The following is a 19,541-nucleotide window of genomic DNA, read 5'->3' on the forward strand; positions in this document are numbered from 1 at the left end:
CTTTTGCAAACACTTAAGGTCTATTTAGCCTTCTCAAGGCTGGGAGAAGGGTATATCTTGTGATACATTTAAAGACAGTTTAGCACCCATTGGATAATGGGGATATTACTGAAATATTTCTACCAGGGTCTGGAAAAGAGTTCAGTACCAGGTTACAAGTGTACAGTCAGGCTAGTTCAGGTCATCACGTTAACATCCAGGAGCTCTGCGAAGTCCCGGACTCACCATAAAGAAGTTCAACCTAGATTTAGGAATTGTTGAATGGCTATAAGACCCTGAGGGGTTATGAACCATTTTCAAGAAGGGAAGTCACCCAAGGGTCTAAGTCTTATCTTGTATGTCAGCTAGGAGGCAGGTCCTAAAGACCGGGGCATTGAAATGTGTGTATTCTAGGGTAGCAGGAGAGAAGGAACTATATGGTTTGTGTGGGCCCGTCTGACTGTGCAACTCAGATGGCAGATTGTGGTCCCACACTGTGGACTGCAACTGGTAGCAGCAGCTCCTGTGGCAGAAGTCTATGAGTCCCACAGTGGCCAGTGGGTGGCAGTGGTTCTGCAGTGAGGCCTCAGTTGGTGGGGCTGGGGCACAGAGTGGCCCTTCTCCACTCCCTCCTGTCAGGTCGGGGTGAGCTCACTATGGGTGGGACTGCACTGAGCTGTGACCCACAGGTCCCCATGGCACCACACTGCAGGCCCCATGGTGGCAGCTGAGGCAGTGGCACCACATTGCAGGCATGTGGATGTGGCTGATGCTGTGGGTCAGGCAGCCTGTCAGTCAGGTCAGCTCTGCTGCTTGGCAGTGGCTGACATGGCAGCTGCAGTAGAGGCAATGGTGTGTTTACTTTGAACAGGCACTGGGACATCTTACTAACAGCTGGAAGCTACAGCCCAGTGCTTCTGACTGTTGGAGTCCACAGAGAGGAGGGGAAAGGAGTCCCAGAAATAAGGTGTTCCATATCCCAGCAAAGAGCACACTATTCTTGTGGCATGCAGCTCTGCTAGCACTAACTTTATAAGTCCCAGGCAGAGAGCGACAGAGAGAGGCTGGGGGAAGAAAGGATGTCCATCTTGTGCGTGGGAGAGTGGCCTCTCAGACAAGGTAAAAGCTGTTTTTTCTTGCATCTGCAGTGGGACATCTAAAAGCAACGACGATAGTGGACAATCAAGCAGAGCCCAGTGGCAGCTTTGGTGGAGGGAGCAGGTGGTCAAGTGCGTGGGAAAGCATGTCTCACAAACAGAGCCCATGGCAGGACACAAGGCATGGAAACAGACACATTTTTCCCAGGGGAACCTCAAGCAAATGCAAGAGAGGGAAGGGCAGTAGACAGAGTCTCTGGCAGGTCAGGGTCAGACCCATTTTTCAGATGGCAAACTGGCTGAACGAGCCACAGCGGGAGCCAGCAAATGGGGGATTGGGGAGGGGGAGAGTCTACATATGCTATGGGTCACTACTAAGAAACTGTCAGTTTAGTGGCTATGTAGAGATATTGGTTTCTGTTTACTGTGAAGTAGACCAAGTCATCTCCATAAATAGAAGACTGACCCATGACTGAGATACATGGGGCTGGGGGTTAATGCTCGGAAACAGTGCTCCTGAGCCACAGAGAGTTGTTTATCCAGGCCACCAAAAGCTATGTAACTTTGAAGTTGCCTTGGATACCTCAAGATGTTCAATATGACAAAGCCATGGGCTATCTGCTGAGAAAGGTTGTTAACAGGGAATGGAAGCAGTGCAGGACAAAAAAATTTGTCGAGGTAGACAAAGATGAAAAGGAGTTGAAGATCTGAAGACTGCATTGACACTACACATGGAGATGCAGAATCTGGAGTTTACCCAGTCGGGTTCCTGTATTGCTTTGGGGATCACAGTTAAGTGAATAGTGGGAACCTAAGTAGTGGCCTTGAACTTTGGAATTCTAATATTGTTGAGACTGCTATAAACTATGGGACCTTTGAAGTTGGACAATTAGCATTGGGCTATGTTTAGGTATGGCTTCCATAGGCTCATATATTTGAAGAAGCCTATGAGGGACAGGGAGTGGAATGTTATGGTTTGTATATGATTGGCCCAGGGAGTGGCACTATTAGAAGGTGTGGTTTTGGATTAGGGTTGTCACTGTGGGTGTGGGAATTAAGACCCTCATCATAGCTGACTGAAAGCCAATATTCTGTTAACAGCCTTCAGATGAAGATTTACCACTCTCAGCTCTGCCTGCACCATACCTGCCCAGACACAGCCTGCTCGTGTCTTGATGAAAATGGACTAAACCTCTGAACCTATAAGCCAACCCCAATTAAATGTGTTTCTTTATAAGAGCTGCCTTGGTCATGATGTCTGTGCACAGCAGTAAAACCCTAATTAAGGCACATGTCCACTCCATTCATCCCCATAGGAAAAGCCACAGCATGTTTTTGTTCTTCAGTCCTATCAGTCATCTTAGAAGGGTCTTGAAGCTTGGTACCATGGAAAAGGGGGACCACTCCTGTCCCTTTTTTTGTTTGTCTGTCTGTCTTTGGATATTTGTGAACCATGGAACTGTGGCCATAGATGGCCAATGACCCTTTGGGGAGGAGCCTCCTTTGCCTTCTCTATATATTCACAAAGGGGAACTCCTGGGTGATAGCATCCTTAGTAGTTTTGCTGAGTAATTCCTGTACAGTTGTCCTCAGTGCTGGGTGACACTCTCTGAAGTATGCACAAAGCTCTGCAAGCTATGCTCCCTGGAAGTCTGTGTTTCCAGGGCTGTTTTGATAGAACCACAAAGTGTGGTTGTGGCCTCATTGTCCTAATGATAAGTGACAGTGGCATTGTTTATGTGCTTGTTGGCTGCTTGTCTATTCACTTTGCACAGACATCTGTGCAAGCCTTTGGCTCATGCTTGCTACAGATATCTGATATGCAATTTTATTTCTGACACTTACTGTCTTCTCAGATCTCTGGATTACCATTATTCCTTCATCCCATGGCTTGTTTCTTTTCCTCCATTTTAATAGTGACCTTGTTAAAGAACATTTGCATATATATATATGGGTGTGTGTACCACGTGTTTACTTGGGGGTAACAGAGAGTTGGTTGAACCATAAGGAGTTAAGACACTCCTACTGTGTGGCACCAAAAGTTCAAACTCAGACTATTGGGCTGCAAGGCAGATATTTACCCACAAAGCCATCTCATCAGCCAGGCAGTTGATCTTTTTATACTATTACAAAAACCCAATTTGGCTTTAGTTCTTTGGTGCTTGTGCTATGTTCTTTCTGACCATGTGTCTATTTGGATCTGAAAACAGTTTTACAAACCCCAGCTTCTTCTTCAGCTTGGAGGTAGAAATGGAGGTTGGTCAGTGTCATGATCCTGCTCAGCAGTCCCCTTTGTGTGCATTTTAGGAATACACAAAATAATCCTCCAGGAATCATATAAGAGGTTTATTCTCAATACTTTACATTTTATTTCATACCAAGTGAATTATCTGAAGCAATTATTCTGGTGCTTCAGATTTCTTTGGTAATGATCCATGGTAATGGACCACAGTCCTGCAGTGGCCTTGCACCATGAGACGTACAGTAACCATCCAGGGATGAAAGGGTAACCAACACTCTCCAACCTCTTCCATCCTTTGCCCAAACAAAGTTTTCCCAAGTCTTCCCTCAAGAGTCACAATGATCCTAATGAGTCCCATCCCACTTCTGAGAGTGATTAGGAAAAGAAAAAGACCTAAAGATGGCCCTGAGACTCACTGCTTGTCACCATTTCAGTGAAATGACACAGTTCAAAGGCAAGAAAGGGAAACAGCGCACAGGACATAGTTCAGGAGAGATGTGCTCAGCTTCCCTCTGTCCTCTTGCAGGGAGTCCAAAAGACAACAATCAATTATCTGTACACATGACTGCAGAGAATTGCAATTCTGGGAGACCCCCTGCTCCTGATGCCCAGAACTCAGCATTCTGTTGTGGACACCTGTGCTGCTGACATGAATATCCAGGCCCCAGTACACCTGAACTCACATGACCCTGACAGACTGCACTTGTTCACAAGGCATAAATGACATGGACTGAGGATGAATAGAAACGCACTGTGCCAGCATACAGATGGATAGCAGAGCATCGAGATTCTCTCCCAAGAGCTGGAGTCAGAGAGGAAAGCCATAACAGAACACAGTGTGTGACATCCCTCACCTGTCTGCACTTACCTCACAAGAGCTTACTTACCTGATCCAGGAAAATCCAGCCTGAGTCAGCCCATCCCCCACTGGGACCAGCACCCAGTCAGCACTGCTGCTTCTCTTAGATAATGTCATTTGTGACACATTCAGATAGAAAGGAGAGGCTGAAGGTGTCATCCCAGCACTGTCATGCAGGTGTATGCATCAGGCACCAGAACATACCCTGGAAGTGCCCTGGAGCAAACCAGGAGGAACCCAGCAACCTGAGTCTGGCAGTGCCCTCAGCAAGTTGTCTCCCTAATCCCCTTTCTGACCATGATCCATGCTGGTGTCCTAACTCCCATGCAGGTCTCCTTTCATGCCAACTTGGGGCTTGAGAAAGACACTTTTCTCTGCCCCAACCTATGGTGCCAGACTATGCAACTGGGTTGGGCAGGGCCAAGAATCATGGACAGGAAAAGGAAATAGGCTTAGAGGCTCCAGGCAAACAATAAGCATGGACTCACCCACAGGCTCCAGTGACACACAAGTGGTCAGTACAGGGGTGGCATCCACCTCAGAGAGGAGGAGGTCCATGTGTAGTCATTGCTGTGGTGTTACATGGCTTGGGCTCAGCCATGCTCCTTCCTCCCTTCTGGCACATTGAGGTGCAAGAGAGAGCCTGCCTAGATTCCATAATGACTTCCTAGCCTATGTTCTTTAATTGTCTGGATCCCCAGCAAGGACAGGGACTGAGCCTCTGCTGATTCTAGTGAATGATGAGTTACGATGTGTGGTGTGTCCAGCAGTGTCCAGCACACAGGTGACATTGTTTGAAGGCTCAGGAGTCATCTTTCTGTTTTCCTCTTGGCGACTCACCCTGGCCACACACCTCTGGCATGAGGAATAAATGCCTTACCTATCTCCTGGTTGAAGACTCTTGCCAGGTGAGATTGACCCACCAAGAAACAAAGGGTGAATAAGAGGCAGAGGCCAGCATGTGACAAGTTCCTGTACCAACTTAGTGGCTCCCAAGATTCTCAGATCATTTCTCAGCTTCCCCAGACTGAGTTTGAGAAATCTTGTGTTGTATGTCTTGCTGCCTGATCAACTGGATGACCACAGACCTGTAGTGAAGATGCCACATGCTCCAGCTGCCTTCTCCACTGGCTGTCACTAATCAACTGAGACTTTAGCTGCCTTCGCACCACTACCTTTCACTTTTCAACAGGGGCTCAACATGCCTTCCCACTGCTGGCCCTCACTCACACACAGAGAGTAAGAAAGCTTAAATAGACAGGGAGTAAGATGTATGGTAAGGAAAGAAAAAGCTTAAGAGAGTAAGTGGGAGAGAGCAAGGTGGGGCCAGGCAGCCGCTCTTATAGTGGACTTGTTGTCTTGCTGTTGCTAGGTTACTGGGAGAGTATAGCCTGACGGTCAGAAGCTTGGGATATTGTCTACATGACTGAAAGCCAGGAGCCTCTCCTGTGGGGGATTCAGGGGCTGTAACTACGACAGGATCCAGGGGTCCAGGAGGCATAAGGGAACATCTTCCATCCCATGTATGTGGAATTACCACCCATCAGGCTCAACCAGGGTTCAGACCTCAACTGGACTAAAGACCAGGCTGTCTGTGCATAGCCCATTGCTCTACATATCTGTGTGTGTTCCTGTGTGTATTACATAGGCACATATGTGTGGCATAGTTACATATGTGTGTGCTCATGGGTATGTGGCTTAAGTTTGTGTGCATTGGCATGTGTATATGCTATGAATCCATGTATGTATACATGTGTCTGTGTGTTTATGTGCAAATGTGCATGTGTCTGCATGTGAATTGCGTATATCTGTGTGATCACATGTTTGTCTCTGTGTGTGAAACTGTCTGTATGTGCATGTGCTATATGTAGGTATACATCTCTATATGTTTCTGCATGTAAGTGTCTGTGTGTGTATATCTGTATTTCTGTGTATGTGTTTATACATGTGCCTCTCTTTGTGTTTAAGTATGTGTGCTTGTGCCTGTTTTGTGTATCTGTGTCTGTGTCTGTGAGTGTGTGTGCTGATGCTCTGGACTGTGCATCCATGTGAGGACACAAGAGGTCAATGTCAATGTCTTCCAGTATCCCCACTTCACCTGTACTATTTGAGAACATGGAGACAATTATTTCAGGTGGACTGGATGGCCAATGAGTTCCCAGGATGCACCAGTCCCTGCCCCCACTCCTGTGGTCACTGTCACACAACAACAAGCCTGGGTATGCATAGGTGCTAGGATCTGAGCTCAGTCCTTGTGCCTCCACAGCAAGCCCTCAACCCCCTGAGCCATCCATCCCTGCAGCCACCTCCCTGCTGTCCCCTGGGTATGGTGTCAGAAGCTGCATGCCTATAACACATGGCAGGTCTCATCACTGTCCTTACTTAGATTGATGGTTTCTTTGGAGTTTTTTCTGCTTCCCTTTTTTCTGCATGTTTTGGATCTACTCAACTGCTTTCCACAACTGCTCTACAATCTGACATCCCATCAATAGAATCAGGAGGGGACAGGCCCCACAGCCCTGCCCACCAGCCACAGTAGAGATGTCACAAACTTTCTACCTTCTAGGGTCCCCAGTCCATCCTGGGATGCTGTAGTTACTGAAGGCCACAGACCTGGCACAAGGGAGGAACATGCAGGGTTTGAGGGTCCCACTGCCCTGCTCCTGCCTTGACCAACCTTTGCATCTGATTGACCCTGAGTGGTGAAAGAAGCCATCCTGTGCCTGTCCATGTGGCTGAAACCCAAATAAACAGAGCACTATCTTTCCAAGCCTGGCCTTAAAACTGCTATAAACAAATGCTTTACCTTTGAGCTCCATCATTGACACAACTACCCGGGGGCTCTCTCTCCCCTTTCTGTTTTTGAAGGATTTGTATGGGTGTGTGTGGGGGGGTGTTATTTATTTGGTTGGTTTGGTTGGGTTTTTTGAGACCAGATTTTTCTAGGTAGCCATGGCTATCTTAGATCTTACTCTGTAGACCAACCTGGCCTCAAACATAGAGATCCAAGAGCCTCTGCCTCCCAAGTACTGAAATTGAAGGCATACCCCACCACTGCCTGGTTAAAAAAGTTTTTCCATCCATTGACTATTCCATTGCTCTCTCAACTCCTCCAAAATCACCCACCAAGGGGTCCTCTTTCTTAATGTCCTTGTCATATGTCACCCCCTCTGCTGTCTCTGCATGTGCCAGTCCTGTCAGGTGGACACAAGCTAGCATCCTCTGGGAAGATAGAGCCTAGATTGAGAAGGGGCCCCAGCAGACTGGCCTGGGGTGCATTTTCTTTATTGATGGATATTGTAGGAGGGCCCAGCATCTTAAGGGTGCTGCCACTCTAATGGTGGTAGTTCTGAATGATATAGAAAGGAATGGTGACGAGGCAGTAAGCAGTACTCCTCCACAGTCTCTGCTTCGGTTTCTGCCTTGGGTCCCAGCCCTGCCTCCCTTAAAGGATGGCACTGTAAATTCTAAGATGAAAAAATTATTTCCTCCCACCGTTCTGTTGGAATAGAAACCCAAGGATGGCAGTCTGTATCTACTCCACTTGTTTCTTCCTCTGATCGTTCTCTGTATACGTTTTTGAGGTGCTGTGGGCTGAACCCAGGGTTTGGAGCATGCTAGTCACACCCTAAACCTTTTGGACAGTGGGTGGGAGAGTTGATGGTTTATTGACTTGTTGTATTTTCCATAACATACTCTTTCCATTTGCCTGAAATTGTCTGATTTACTTTGCGTTTTGACCCTCTGGTTGTTTCAGAAAGTTCTTGTTAATTTCCACATGCTTGTCTTCTGTCCATTTTACTACTGAAATGTCGATTTAGAGCCTCTTTCCAAAACAGCAGGGAAGATCCTGCTTATGATTATTTTAGATCCAGGGTTGCTCTCTGCAACCCAGTCTGGCCTGGAACTCCCTATGGAGAAAAGGCTGGCCTTATACTCAGAGATCCATTTTCCTCTGTTTCTGTCATCATGCTACAACCAGATCCAAAGCCACCAGCACAGGAACTGCTGAGTGCCCTCCACTGACACTGAGTCCCTTCGTGGCTCCTTAATTTGATTATTACTTTAGTTAAATGAATTATAGATTCATTTTATGTATTAAGCATGAATACACTGTAGCTGTCTTCAGACACACCAGAAGAGGACATCAGATCCCATGACAGATGGTTGTGAGCCACCATGTGGTTGTTGGAAATTGAACTCAGGATCTCTAGAAGCACAGACATTGCTATTAACTGCTGAGCCATCTCTCAAGCCACAATTTGATTGTTCAAATCCACTGCAATTTTCAAAATCCCTATAGTCTCTACCACACAGATAGCATTGCCCATATTTCCTTCTTTATTTCTGCCATCATATCTTCTTCCACCTACACTGTATACAACACCTTGGTTTCCATATCCTGGTGTACCATTACCTAGCACCTCTCCTGCTATACTCAAAAAATCACCGCAGACTCATCTTGACTCTCAGGGCCATGTCCAGGGCTTCCTTCTTTCCCTAGGCATCCTGGGTCGTGGGATATGGCTCATTGGGTGGTTGTGATTCTTGAAGGCAGCCTTGGGAAAGTTTAGTTTGTGTGTAGGACATCACCATGACCTCCTTTTCTAAGATCTCACAAACACCACATTCACCCAGACAACCTCCAGGCATTCCTCCAGAGCTCTCCACATAGCCAGATCTCCCGGCCTGAAGACTCAGTGATCCCGCAGCATGTGTCCCTTGTTTAGAAAGGCGTGTTCACCCCACAGTTATAAACTTTGACTGTAGTATTCTCAACAATTTGACCAAATGTACCACAATTGTTACGACATCAAGTAACTCTCCTTTTACACTCAGTCTTCTACACTGTCTACTGTCTNAGCCTTACCAAACTATATTATCCTAGCATCTACTAAAACTCTACCCACAAACAGTTTCTTTACTGTTAAGGGAGCANCATGTTTGAAAGATTCCTGTGCAGGGGTAGCACTCGATGATTCTACTATGTGTCCTTCAGCTTTGTGTGATCCATGATATGTCCTGGCATCCACCTCAACACAACAGGAAGTCACAATACCAAACCCCATGGATGCCTTCTTGGGAAGGTCTCTCATTACTAAACCATGTGTCTTAGTCAGGGTTTCTATTCCTGCACAAACATCATGACCATAAGCAAGTTGGGGAGGAAAGGGTTTATTTGGCTTACACTTCCATACTGCTGTTCATCACCAAGGAATTCAGGACAGGAACTAAAGCAGGTCAGGAAGCAGGAACTGATGCAGAGGCCATGACGGGATGTTCCTTACTGGCTTGTTTCCCCTGGCTTGCTCAGCCTGCTCTCTTATAGAACCAAGATTACCAGCCCAGAGATGGTCCCACCCACAAGGGGCCTTTCCCCCTTGATCACTAATTGAGAAAATGCCTTACAGTTGGATCTCTTGGAGGCATTTCCTCAACTGAAGCTCCTTTTTCTGTGATAACTCCAGCTGTGTCAAGTTGACACAAAACTAGCCAGTACACCATGTCTCAAAACGTTCTCTCCTACTGAGAAGAGGAGCTTTAAAGATCTACAAACCAATGCAGTCCTGCTACGATTCTTGTGGATGGTTGGAATCATGGCCCTTGAATTGAAGAAAGACACTTTTCTCTTCCTGGTCAATCTCTGTCTGGGACTTGATGGTCCAATGCTGTACTTTCCATGCCTTTTCTTTCATTTCTTGTAACTATTTTCTCATTGTTTATCTTGGACATTGAGTCAAAATATTTACAATTCCTCCATTTAGTTACCTATCAAATGTGCAGCTCAAACATTGGCTCTATAGTTTGAATTTCATTCGGTACCAGCCCATGCTGATAGACCACAGTTCCAACTGGGGACTCACACCATGAGGGGTTGAGTAACCACTCAAGGTTGAACCAACCCTAGGCAACCTCAGCCATCCTTTGCCCAAACTAAACTTTCTAAAGGCTGCCCTTAAAAATCACAATCACCCAATGAGCCATATCCCATAATCCAAGATACCTAGGGAAAGAAGGAAGACCTGGACATGGCCCTGAGACTCAATGCTGGTCCTTACTTCAACAAAATGAGGTGATCAAAGGCAATAGAGAGAACAAACAGTGCACAGGACAGAGTTCAGGAGAAATGTGCCCAGGTTGCATCTGACCTCTTCCAGTGGAGTTCAAAGGACAGCAATCAAGTATCTGTTGATATGTGTGCAGAAAATGGCAAACCTGGGAGCATCGCTGCCCCAGTGCAGCAATGCTTGATGGCCAAGGACTCAGTCCCAGCATCCTGTTGTGGACATGGCAGAACTGTGCTGCTGAGATGAATATGAAGACCCCAGTCCCCCTAAAGTCACGGGATCCTGTAGGATCATTGTTGTTCACATGGCTGAGAAGACATGGACAAAGGACAAAGGGAAAGATGCAGCAGGCACAAGATAAGCAGACCATATAGTCCTCTCCCAAGAGTCAAACATAGAGAAGAAACCCAGTACAACATAGAGTGTGTGACATCCCTCACCTCTCTGTGCACTTCCCTCATGAGGGCTCACTTACCTGATGCAGGGAAATCCAGATTGAGTCAGCTCATCCCCTACTGGGGCCAGCACCCAGTCAGCACATCTTCTCTTAGATAATATCATGGATGACACAGAGAGGAAGAAATGAGGGCTGAATTTATTGTCCCAGCCCTGACTTGCAGGTTTAAGCATCAGGCACCAAAAGTCACCCTGGAAGGGTCCTGGGACAAACCAGAAGAAACCCAGCAGCTTGAATTTGACAGTGACCTCAGCAGGTTTTCTCCCTAATCCCCTTTCTGACCATGACCTATGATGGTGTCCTGCCTCCCAGGCAGGTGTCATTTCAGGCCAACTTTGAGATTGAGAAAGACACTTGTCTCTGTTCCAAACAATGGTGCCATTTGAGAGTACTGGGTTGGGCAGGGCCAAGGAGCATGGACAGGAAGAGGAGAAACAGACTTAGAGGCTTCAGGCCAGCAATAAGCATGGAGTCACCAACAGGCTCCAGTGACACACAGGTGGTCAGTGCAGGGGTCACATTCAGCAGAGAGAAGACCTGTGTGTAGTCCTTGCTATGGAGCTGCATGATGTGTCTCCATTCAACTCAAGCCTCCCTTCCACCATGGTGAAGCTGTAATAGAAAGAGCCTGCCTGGATTCCACAAGGAATTCTGAGCCTTTGATCTTCAGAGGTCTGAATCCCCAGCAAGGACAGGGACTAAGCCTCTTAAGACCCTAGTGTATGGGACCTGCATTGTGCCATGTGTCCAGCAGTGCCCATCACACAATAGCCATTTATTAGAAGGCTCGGGAGTCATCTTTTTGTTTTCCTCATGAATTCTCACCCTGACCACAGGCCTCTGGCAAGAGGAAGGAAACTGCCTTACCTACCTCCATGTGAAAAACTGTTCCCAGGTGAGATTGACCCACCAAGAAAAAAAGGGTGAATAAGAGACAGAGGCCAGCATATGACAAGTCCCTGTAACAACTATGGCCAGCAAGATACTCAGATCATTTCTCAGCATCCCCAGACTGGGTCTGAGAAATCTCATGTTGTAAGTCTTGGTGCCTGATCACCTGAATGACCACAGACCTGTACTGAAGATGGCAATGCTCCAGATGCCTTCCCCACAGGCACTCACTAATCAACAGAAGGTCTAGCTGCCTTCCCACCAATAACTTTCACTTTACCAGAGGGGCTCTATATGCCTTTGCACTACTCACAAGCAAGGATTCCAGCTTCCCTCCCCATCTGTCCTTCTTTTGCCCATAGGGGCTCCAGCCTCTTTCCCTCAACTGCAGAAAACATCCTCCCACCGCTCAAACATGCACAGAAGCCATTCACAGGATGGCAGTCAAGCCCCATGTCCTGTCAACAAAGTGCTCCATGAAGATTTGGAGGTCTCATTCCTCTCTCAGGCAATATCCTCAAGCCCTCAAAGATTTGCATGGGTAGCATACCAGATGAATTTCCTGCACACAGTAATCAGATCATCCGTCTTGAAGAGGGGTCCACTAGACATCTGCCTACCATGTTCAGCCCAGCAGAATCAGCATGCTCTGCTCCTGGAAGGAACTGAACATCACTGGCTCCTCCCTATTACGGGCCAACAACAACAACAACAAAAAACCACAGGATTGGGGCTGCACACAGAAGACAAAGGGCAACCCTGGCACTCCTTTATAAGGTGGCAGGATCCAAGCTTGGGGCTTCCTGGTCCTAGGTGTTGTTTTGAGTGTTGTTCATTGGCCTCTGGGAAGCCTGGGCAGCAGTGGGGCAGCCATGGAGCTGCTGATTGGGACTGGCCTGTGGCCAGTGGCCATATTCACAGTCATCTTTATATTACTGGTGGACCTGATGCACCGGCGCCAGTGCTGGACTTCTCGCTACCCACCAGGCCCTGTGCCATGGCCTGTGCTGGGTAACCTGCTGCAGGTGGACCTAGATAACATTCCATACAGCTTGTACAAGGTGAGTGACTTAGCAATAGACAGTAACTGAAGTAATGGTATCTGCAGTGGCACATACTAGGGCTTAGGCCACAGGTCAGACAGGGATCTAGACCTCCAAGAGGGGACAGGCAGAAAAATGTTTTGGTAGCAGCCACTGTGAGTTCCTAGAGCAAAATTCCAGGAGGTGAAGCAGGATGTGACAACAGGGTTTAGTCAGTTTGGACAGGGCAGCAGCCATAGAGGACAAAGGTCCATTATGGCCCTGTCCAAAACAAGGTCTGTTACATCTACCAAAAATGTCATTTAGGACACTGAGTGGAGAGAGGGACTGTGGCTTCTTGAATCTCTTGCTGTTGTGTGCTCTCTGGCCTCAGTGCCCCTCTTGAGGATCCAGAGTCTCTTCATGAATGTTGACATGCTAAAGAACCCAGGACAGTTTTCTGGCTCTGACAAGGTCACCACTGGGGAGTCATATCTACTGTGATTCCTTTGCTGAACTTAAAAGATAAGACACCGCAGTGGTAGGCAGCCTCAGGCTGGAGATGGAGCTCAGTAAGGAATATTTTTCAGGATATTTGAAGAGCAAGGTTCATTAACAAGCAAGATACACACTAAGGTATATGTACATACACAAATACAGAGCGAGAGAGAGAGAGAGAGAGAGAAAGAGAGAAAGAAACAGAGAGAGAGAGACAGAGACAGAGACAGAGAAAGAGAGAGACAAAGCGAGACAGAGAGACACTGAGATAGAGGGAGAGATATGCATGGACTCACATACACATATTCACACATACTTAAATTACATACATAAACATACAAACATACAGGAATGTGCACTCACACACACATAGAAACTTCCTTGCATCCTCTCACTTTGACAATGGTTGTGGAGTGAGCCTGGTTCTATGATCTGTGGGCACCTCTACTTCCTATGTGCTCTGTCTCTCTACCTCAGCTTCAAAACCGCTATGGTGACGTGTTCAGCCTATAGATGGCCTGGAATCGTATGGTTGTGATCGATGGACTGAAGGCAATGAAGGAAGTGCTATTGACCTGTGGAGAGGACACTGCTGACCGCCCTCCAGTGCCCATCTTTGAGTACCTGGGTGTGAAGCCTGGATCCCAAGGTAAAGGGCTGTGTGGAGGGTGGATTTCGGTTCAGACATCTGGGAATAAGCAGAGGAAGCAAAGGTTATGAATGTGGGTGGGAATGTGGTCAAGCAATTCACAGAAGAGTCATTGAAATCCAGGAGGACTACCCAGAAGGCATGCGCTGGATTGTGATAGCAAGGTTTTGAGAGGCTCATGGCCAGGACAGAACACAGAGGAGAGGAGAATTGATGAGAGCAGGAGACAGCACAGCTGGGTGTTCTTGGTTACATACAGATGTGTCTGCAGGTGTGATCTTTGCACCCTATGGATCCGAGTGGCAAGAGCAGAGGCGATTCTCTTTGTCTACTCTGCACAATTTTGGCCTGGGCAAGAAATCTCTGGAGGAGTGGGTGATCAAGGAGGCAGGCCACCTCTGTGATGCCTTCATTGCTCAGGCTGGTGTGTGATGGGTGAGGGATGTAGTTGGGCACAGGGAGACATGGGCAGTCCATTGACTTGCTTGCATCTTCACTCCATCTCCACTCCCAGGGCAGCCCATCAATCCCAACTCTATGCTGAACAAATCCATGTGCAATGTGATTGCATCTCTCATTTTTGCCCATCGCTTTGAATATGAAGACCCTTACCTCATCAGGATGCTGAAAGTACTGGATCAAAGTTTGACAGAAGTCACTGGTTTCATTCCTGAGGTAGGAGGTTCAGGGCAGGCTACAGAGCCACTTCTTTTCAGTCTGTCTTCCCTGAGGGAAGCTATGTGCCAAGGCTGTGAGAGAGACCTTCTGGGGGTCAACTGTAGGAGGATATGACTGTTGATACCTGTTCAATGACAGGAAAGGAGAAGCAGACCAAGATCAGGATTTCCAGAAAGGGAGAGAACCTGGGCCTTCTATATTTTGGAACACAAAAAATCTGTGGTTATTGCTGGGGTAGAATATTCCTTTGTTCACCTGGGGCTGAGAGAACCTTTAGCTTGCTCTTCTAATTTAACAGTTATAGAGGAGGCAGTGGAGAGGTGGGGACACACAGGCGTTGTGTCTATTGTGAGGGAGGCTGGCAACTGAGCCTGGTCCAGGTTGATAGCGAGCATCAGTAGCACCGAGGAGCCAGTCAAAGGGTGATTGGGTAAGGAGCTTGCCAAGTAAGCCAGCCAACCACAGTTTGATGTCTGGGAGCCATGTGGGACAGAGATAATTGACTCTACACACTGTCCTATCACTTGCTTCTACACACTGAGACTCATAAGTACCATACATGATTATGATTCACTAATAATTAATTTTATGAAGATTAACCTCTCAGACTTCCTATGTCTATCACAGGTTCTTAGCGCATTCCCAATACTCCTATGCATCCCAAGGCTGGCTGACAAGGCCCTCCAAGTTCAGAAGTCCTTCATGGTCATACTGGATAACCTGTTGACTGAGAATAGGACCACCTGGGACCCTGTTCAAGCACCCCGAAATTTGACTGATGCCTTCCTGGCAGAGATAGAGAAGGTGATTTGCAGCTCTAAGAGATGTAGCCAGGGACTGTGGGCTGAGGTCCTGTGAGCTCTGAGGCAAGATGGGTAGAGTCCTGTGTATCACCAAGTGACTCAGCACCTGGGCTTCTCTGGCGACAATGGGAGGCCATGTGGGACTTCCTCTCCCTACTGAGCCCATTCTTTCTGTGTGGCCCAGGCCAAGGGGACTCCTGAGAGCAGCTTCAATGATGAGAACCTACTCATGGTGGTGCGTGACCTGTTTCCTGCAGGGATGGTGACCACTTCAACCACACTGTCCTGGGCCCTGCTGCTCATGATCCTGCATCCAGATGTGCAGCGTGAGCCTGGCTGGGGATGGGAGGGAGGTAGATGGACAGTTCCCAGTCAGTTGATATGATTGTGGCTACCAGTGCTACCTCAACTCAGACCCCAGGGCTGCTCACTGGTGTTTCTCATATGGCCTCAACCCTTAACATGATTGTAAGACAGGGATGTCCCCTATGACTGTTTCACTGAGGTGATGCTGTCCCTCCAGGCAGAGTCCAACAAGAAATCGATGAGGTCATAGGGCAGGTGAGGTGTCCAGAGATGGCAGACCAGGCCCACATGCCCTACACCAATGCTGTCATTCATGAGGTGCAGCGCTTTGGGGACATTATTCCACTGAATTTACCATGCATCACAAATCGTGACATTGAAGTGCGGGACTTCCTCATCCCCAAGGTAGGCCTGGGTCTGATACTATTTCATCATGATCACTATCCCACAAGGGCAGGAGAGACCAACACCACCATGTCCTATTCCTAACGTGCTCACAAGAACAGGAGTGCATGCAAGTTGCAGCCTTCGAGAATCCTCAAGAAAGAAATGTTAAAGAAAATGGTCTAAGAGCACTTTATGGAGCATTGCACACAGGGATGGTTGCTGGGTAGGCACCAGTGGAAGATCATTACAGGGATCTCTAAGCTACTGAGAGGCTTAGGGTTTGAGGTTGAATGAGAGGGTCCAGTGTGTGCATGAAAGAATATATGCATGTGATCCTGGTGACCAGGGTCTTGGCAGCCCCTTCCCAGTCCATGTTCACACTATGTGCCTCCTAACAGGGGACAATCCTCCTCCCCAACATGTCCTCCATGCTGAAAGATGAGACTGTCTGGGAGAAGCCCCTCCACTTCCATCCTGCACACTTCCTGGATGCCCAGGGCCACTTTGTGAAGCAAGAGGCCTTCATGCCATTCTCAGCAGGTACCTGGGGGATGCCAGGCTGCCTGTCTCTCCCAAGGGTGCCTTGGAGGGTGGAGCTCCAATGAGGTCCCAGACTAACTGGGCCCTCTTCCACACACAGGTCGCAGATCATGCTTGGGGAAGGCCCTGGCCCGCATGGAGCTCTTCCTCTTCTTCACCTGCCTCCTGCAGCGCTTTAGCTTCTCAGTGCCTGATGGACAGCCCCAGCCCAGCAACTCTGGAGTCTATGGTGATCTTGTTGCCCCCTCTCCCTACCAGCTCTGTGCTGTGATACACGAGCAAGGACACTAATTCCAGACATGCTCTGCAGGGAAGTTTCCTGCCATGTATAATAAACTAGTCTTGTGTCTGCTGCTGTTTTCTCCTTCAACCCCAGATGTTTCTTGTTGGGTCCTCAGACAATAGTCTCCAAACAACCATACCACCTGCTTCATTCCTTTCCAAGAGACAACCTAACTCTTTTGATGAAAGGGTGTGCTGACCTTGGATCATTGGAACAGGACTTCCGTGTCAATACTTGGGAGCCCAATCAGGAGGATCATGTGTGTGGTGCTATCCTGGGATATACAGCAAGGCTTAGGTCAGCCTGGGTTATGTAACCAGGAGATTCTTTGTGGTATAACTAAAGCAGAGCTATGAAGAGGATGCACAAAAAAGACAGGAAGGAGGGATGGAGAAAGGGAGGCTGATGGTAGAGAACAAAATAGTAGGCTGTGTTCAGGTGACAGCTCGCCCTGCATCACACACTGAGACCCAGCGTGGTGACCAGGTTGGTTACAAACTATAGGCAAAGGTAAGTTCACCATGGTTCTCTGGAACAGGTGTGGCAGGCTTCCAATGATTGCCAGCACTGGTCTTGTCTGAGACATGACATGGTGGTTCCCAACACCCAGTGGTGCCATGATTGACTGGAAAGCCTCCCTCGGACAGGTAAGCTGATGTCCTTATAGTGGTGACCACAGAGAAATGAGAGAGAAGAAAAGGAGCAGCAGGCAAAGTGACAACAGAGCTCAGGGAGTCTGGCACACTCCCAGATGTCTGTCAGATATGTCACAGGATGGGATTCACAGTCCCCAGTGTGACTCAGCCTGAAGGCATTGCTCAGAGTGAGCCTCAGTGAGCCTCACTGTCCAGGGGTTTAGTGGGTGCCACAGAAATGGAGCACCCACATGGTTGACCCATCTCCACATACTCCAAGTCACACTTAGGTATCCAGAACACTTGCCTAAATCCCTATTGGTGGTATAAATGGTGCCATGAGAAACGTGCATACGTTCCATTTGTCCTCTTCCAGTGAAGTCCAAAGACAGAGATGGTGTATCTGTTAATATGTGAGCAGAAAATGGCAAACCTGGGAGCACCGCTGTCCCAGTGCAGCAATGCTTGATGGCCAGAGACTCAGTCCCAGCATCCTGTGTGGACATGGCATAGCTGTGCTGCTGACACGAATATGCAGACCCCAGTCTGCCCTGAAGTCACATGATTCTGACAGACCAGGGTTGTCTGACAGACCATGGCTGAGAGGACATGGGCTGAGGATAAAGGGAAGAAGACAGTGGCAGCAGGCACATGGTTAGCAGAGCATGCATGCCTCTCCCAAGAGCTGGAGCCAAAGAAGAAAGCCATTACAGCACAGTGTGGTACATCCCTCACTTGTCTGGGCACTTATCAAACTAGGGCTCACTTACCTGATGCAGGAAAATCCAGCCTGACTCAGCCCATCCCCCTCTGGGGACGGCCCCCAGTCAGCACAACTGCTTCTCTTTGATAATGTCATGTATGAAACAGACAGGTAGAGATGAGAGGCCAAATGAATTGTCCCAGCACTGACATGCAGGGTTAGTCATCCAGTACCAGAAGATACCCTGGAAGGGACCTAGAGCAAACCATGAGGAAGCCAACAGCCTGGGTCTGTCAGTGACCTGAGCAAGTTGTCTCCCTAATCCCCTTTCTGACCATGATCCATGTGGTGTCCTGACTCCCATGCAGGTCTCCTTTCAGGCCAACTTGGGGCTTGAGAAAGTCTCTTGTCTTTGCCCCAACCTATGATGCCAGTCTTTTTTTTTAAACAATATTTTTATTAGATATTTTCTTTCATTTACATTTCAAATGCAATCCCTAAATTCCCCTATACACTGCCCCCACCCTGCTCCCCAACCCACCCACTCCTGCTTCCTGGCCCTGGCATTCCCCTGTACTGGGGCATATAATCTTTGCAAGACCAAGGGCCACTCCTCCCAATGATGGCCAACTATGCCATCTTCTGCAACATATGCAGCTAGAGACAGGAGCTCTGGGGGTTCTGGTTAGGTCATATTGTTGTTCCTCTTATAGGGTTTCAGATCCCTTCATCTCCTTGGGTACTTTCTCTAGCTTCTCCATTGGGTGGCCCTGTGTTCCATCCAATAGATGACTGTGAGCATCCACTTCTGTGTTTGCCAGACACTGGCATAGCCTCACAAGAGACAGCTATATCATGGTCTTGTCATAAAAATATTGCTGGCATATGCAATAGTGTCTGTGTTTGGTTGCTGATTATGGGATGGATACCCGGGTGGAGCAGTCTCTGGATGGTCCTTCTTTCTGTCTCAGCTCAAACTTTGTTTCTGTAACTCCTTCCATGAGTATTTTGTTCCCCATTCTAGGGAGGAACGAAGTAGCCACACTTTGATCTTCCTTTTTCTTGGTTTTCATTCGTTTTGAAAATTGTATCTTGGGTATTCTATGTTTCTGGGCTAATATCCACTTAGCAGTGAGTGCATATCATGTGTGTTCGTTTGTGACTGGGTTACCTCACTCAGGATGATATACACACTCAGGATGATATACACCAGATCCATCAATTTACCTAAGAATTTCATAAATTCATTGTAATTGCTGAGTAGTACTCCATTGTTTAAATGTACCACATTTTCTGTATCCATTCTTCTGCTGAGGTGTGGCCTCCCTTCCCCCAGCCTGGAACTTGCTTGCTCAAGGGTGGAGCTACCGGCTCATTTGTCCTGCCACGCCTACTGCTGGAACCTGCCTTTGCTGCCTGGAGGCACACACGTGTTCGTCCTGCT

At 47.9% G+C, this 19,541-nt stretch overlaps 1 protein-coding gene across 1 annotated transcript; it reads left to right on the plus strand.

Moving 5' to 3' along the window:
• Positions 1-12,465: 12,465 nt before the first annotated feature.
• Positions 12,466-16,825, plus strand: LOC110288527 (cytochrome P450 2D9-like). Its single transcript, XM_021154847.1, is given in 9 exon segments — positions 12,466-12,654; positions 13,591-13,762; positions 14,034-14,186; positions 14,277-14,437; positions 15,068-15,244; positions 15,428-15,569; positions 15,767-15,954; positions 16,335-16,476; positions 16,577-16,825. Coding segments are annotated over 9 exon segments (1,515 nt in total). The 3' UTR covers positions 16,768-16,825.
• The last annotated feature ends 2,716 nt before the right edge of the window (positions 16,826-19,541 follow it).

Source organism: Mus caroli, unplaced genomic scaffold (assembly GCF_900094665.2).
Source record: "Mus caroli unplaced genomic scaffold, CAROLI_EIJ_v1.1 scaffold_9322_1, whole genome shotgun sequence".
Lineage (NCBI taxonomy): Eukaryota > Metazoa > Chordata > Mammalia > Rodentia > Muridae > Mus > Mus caroli.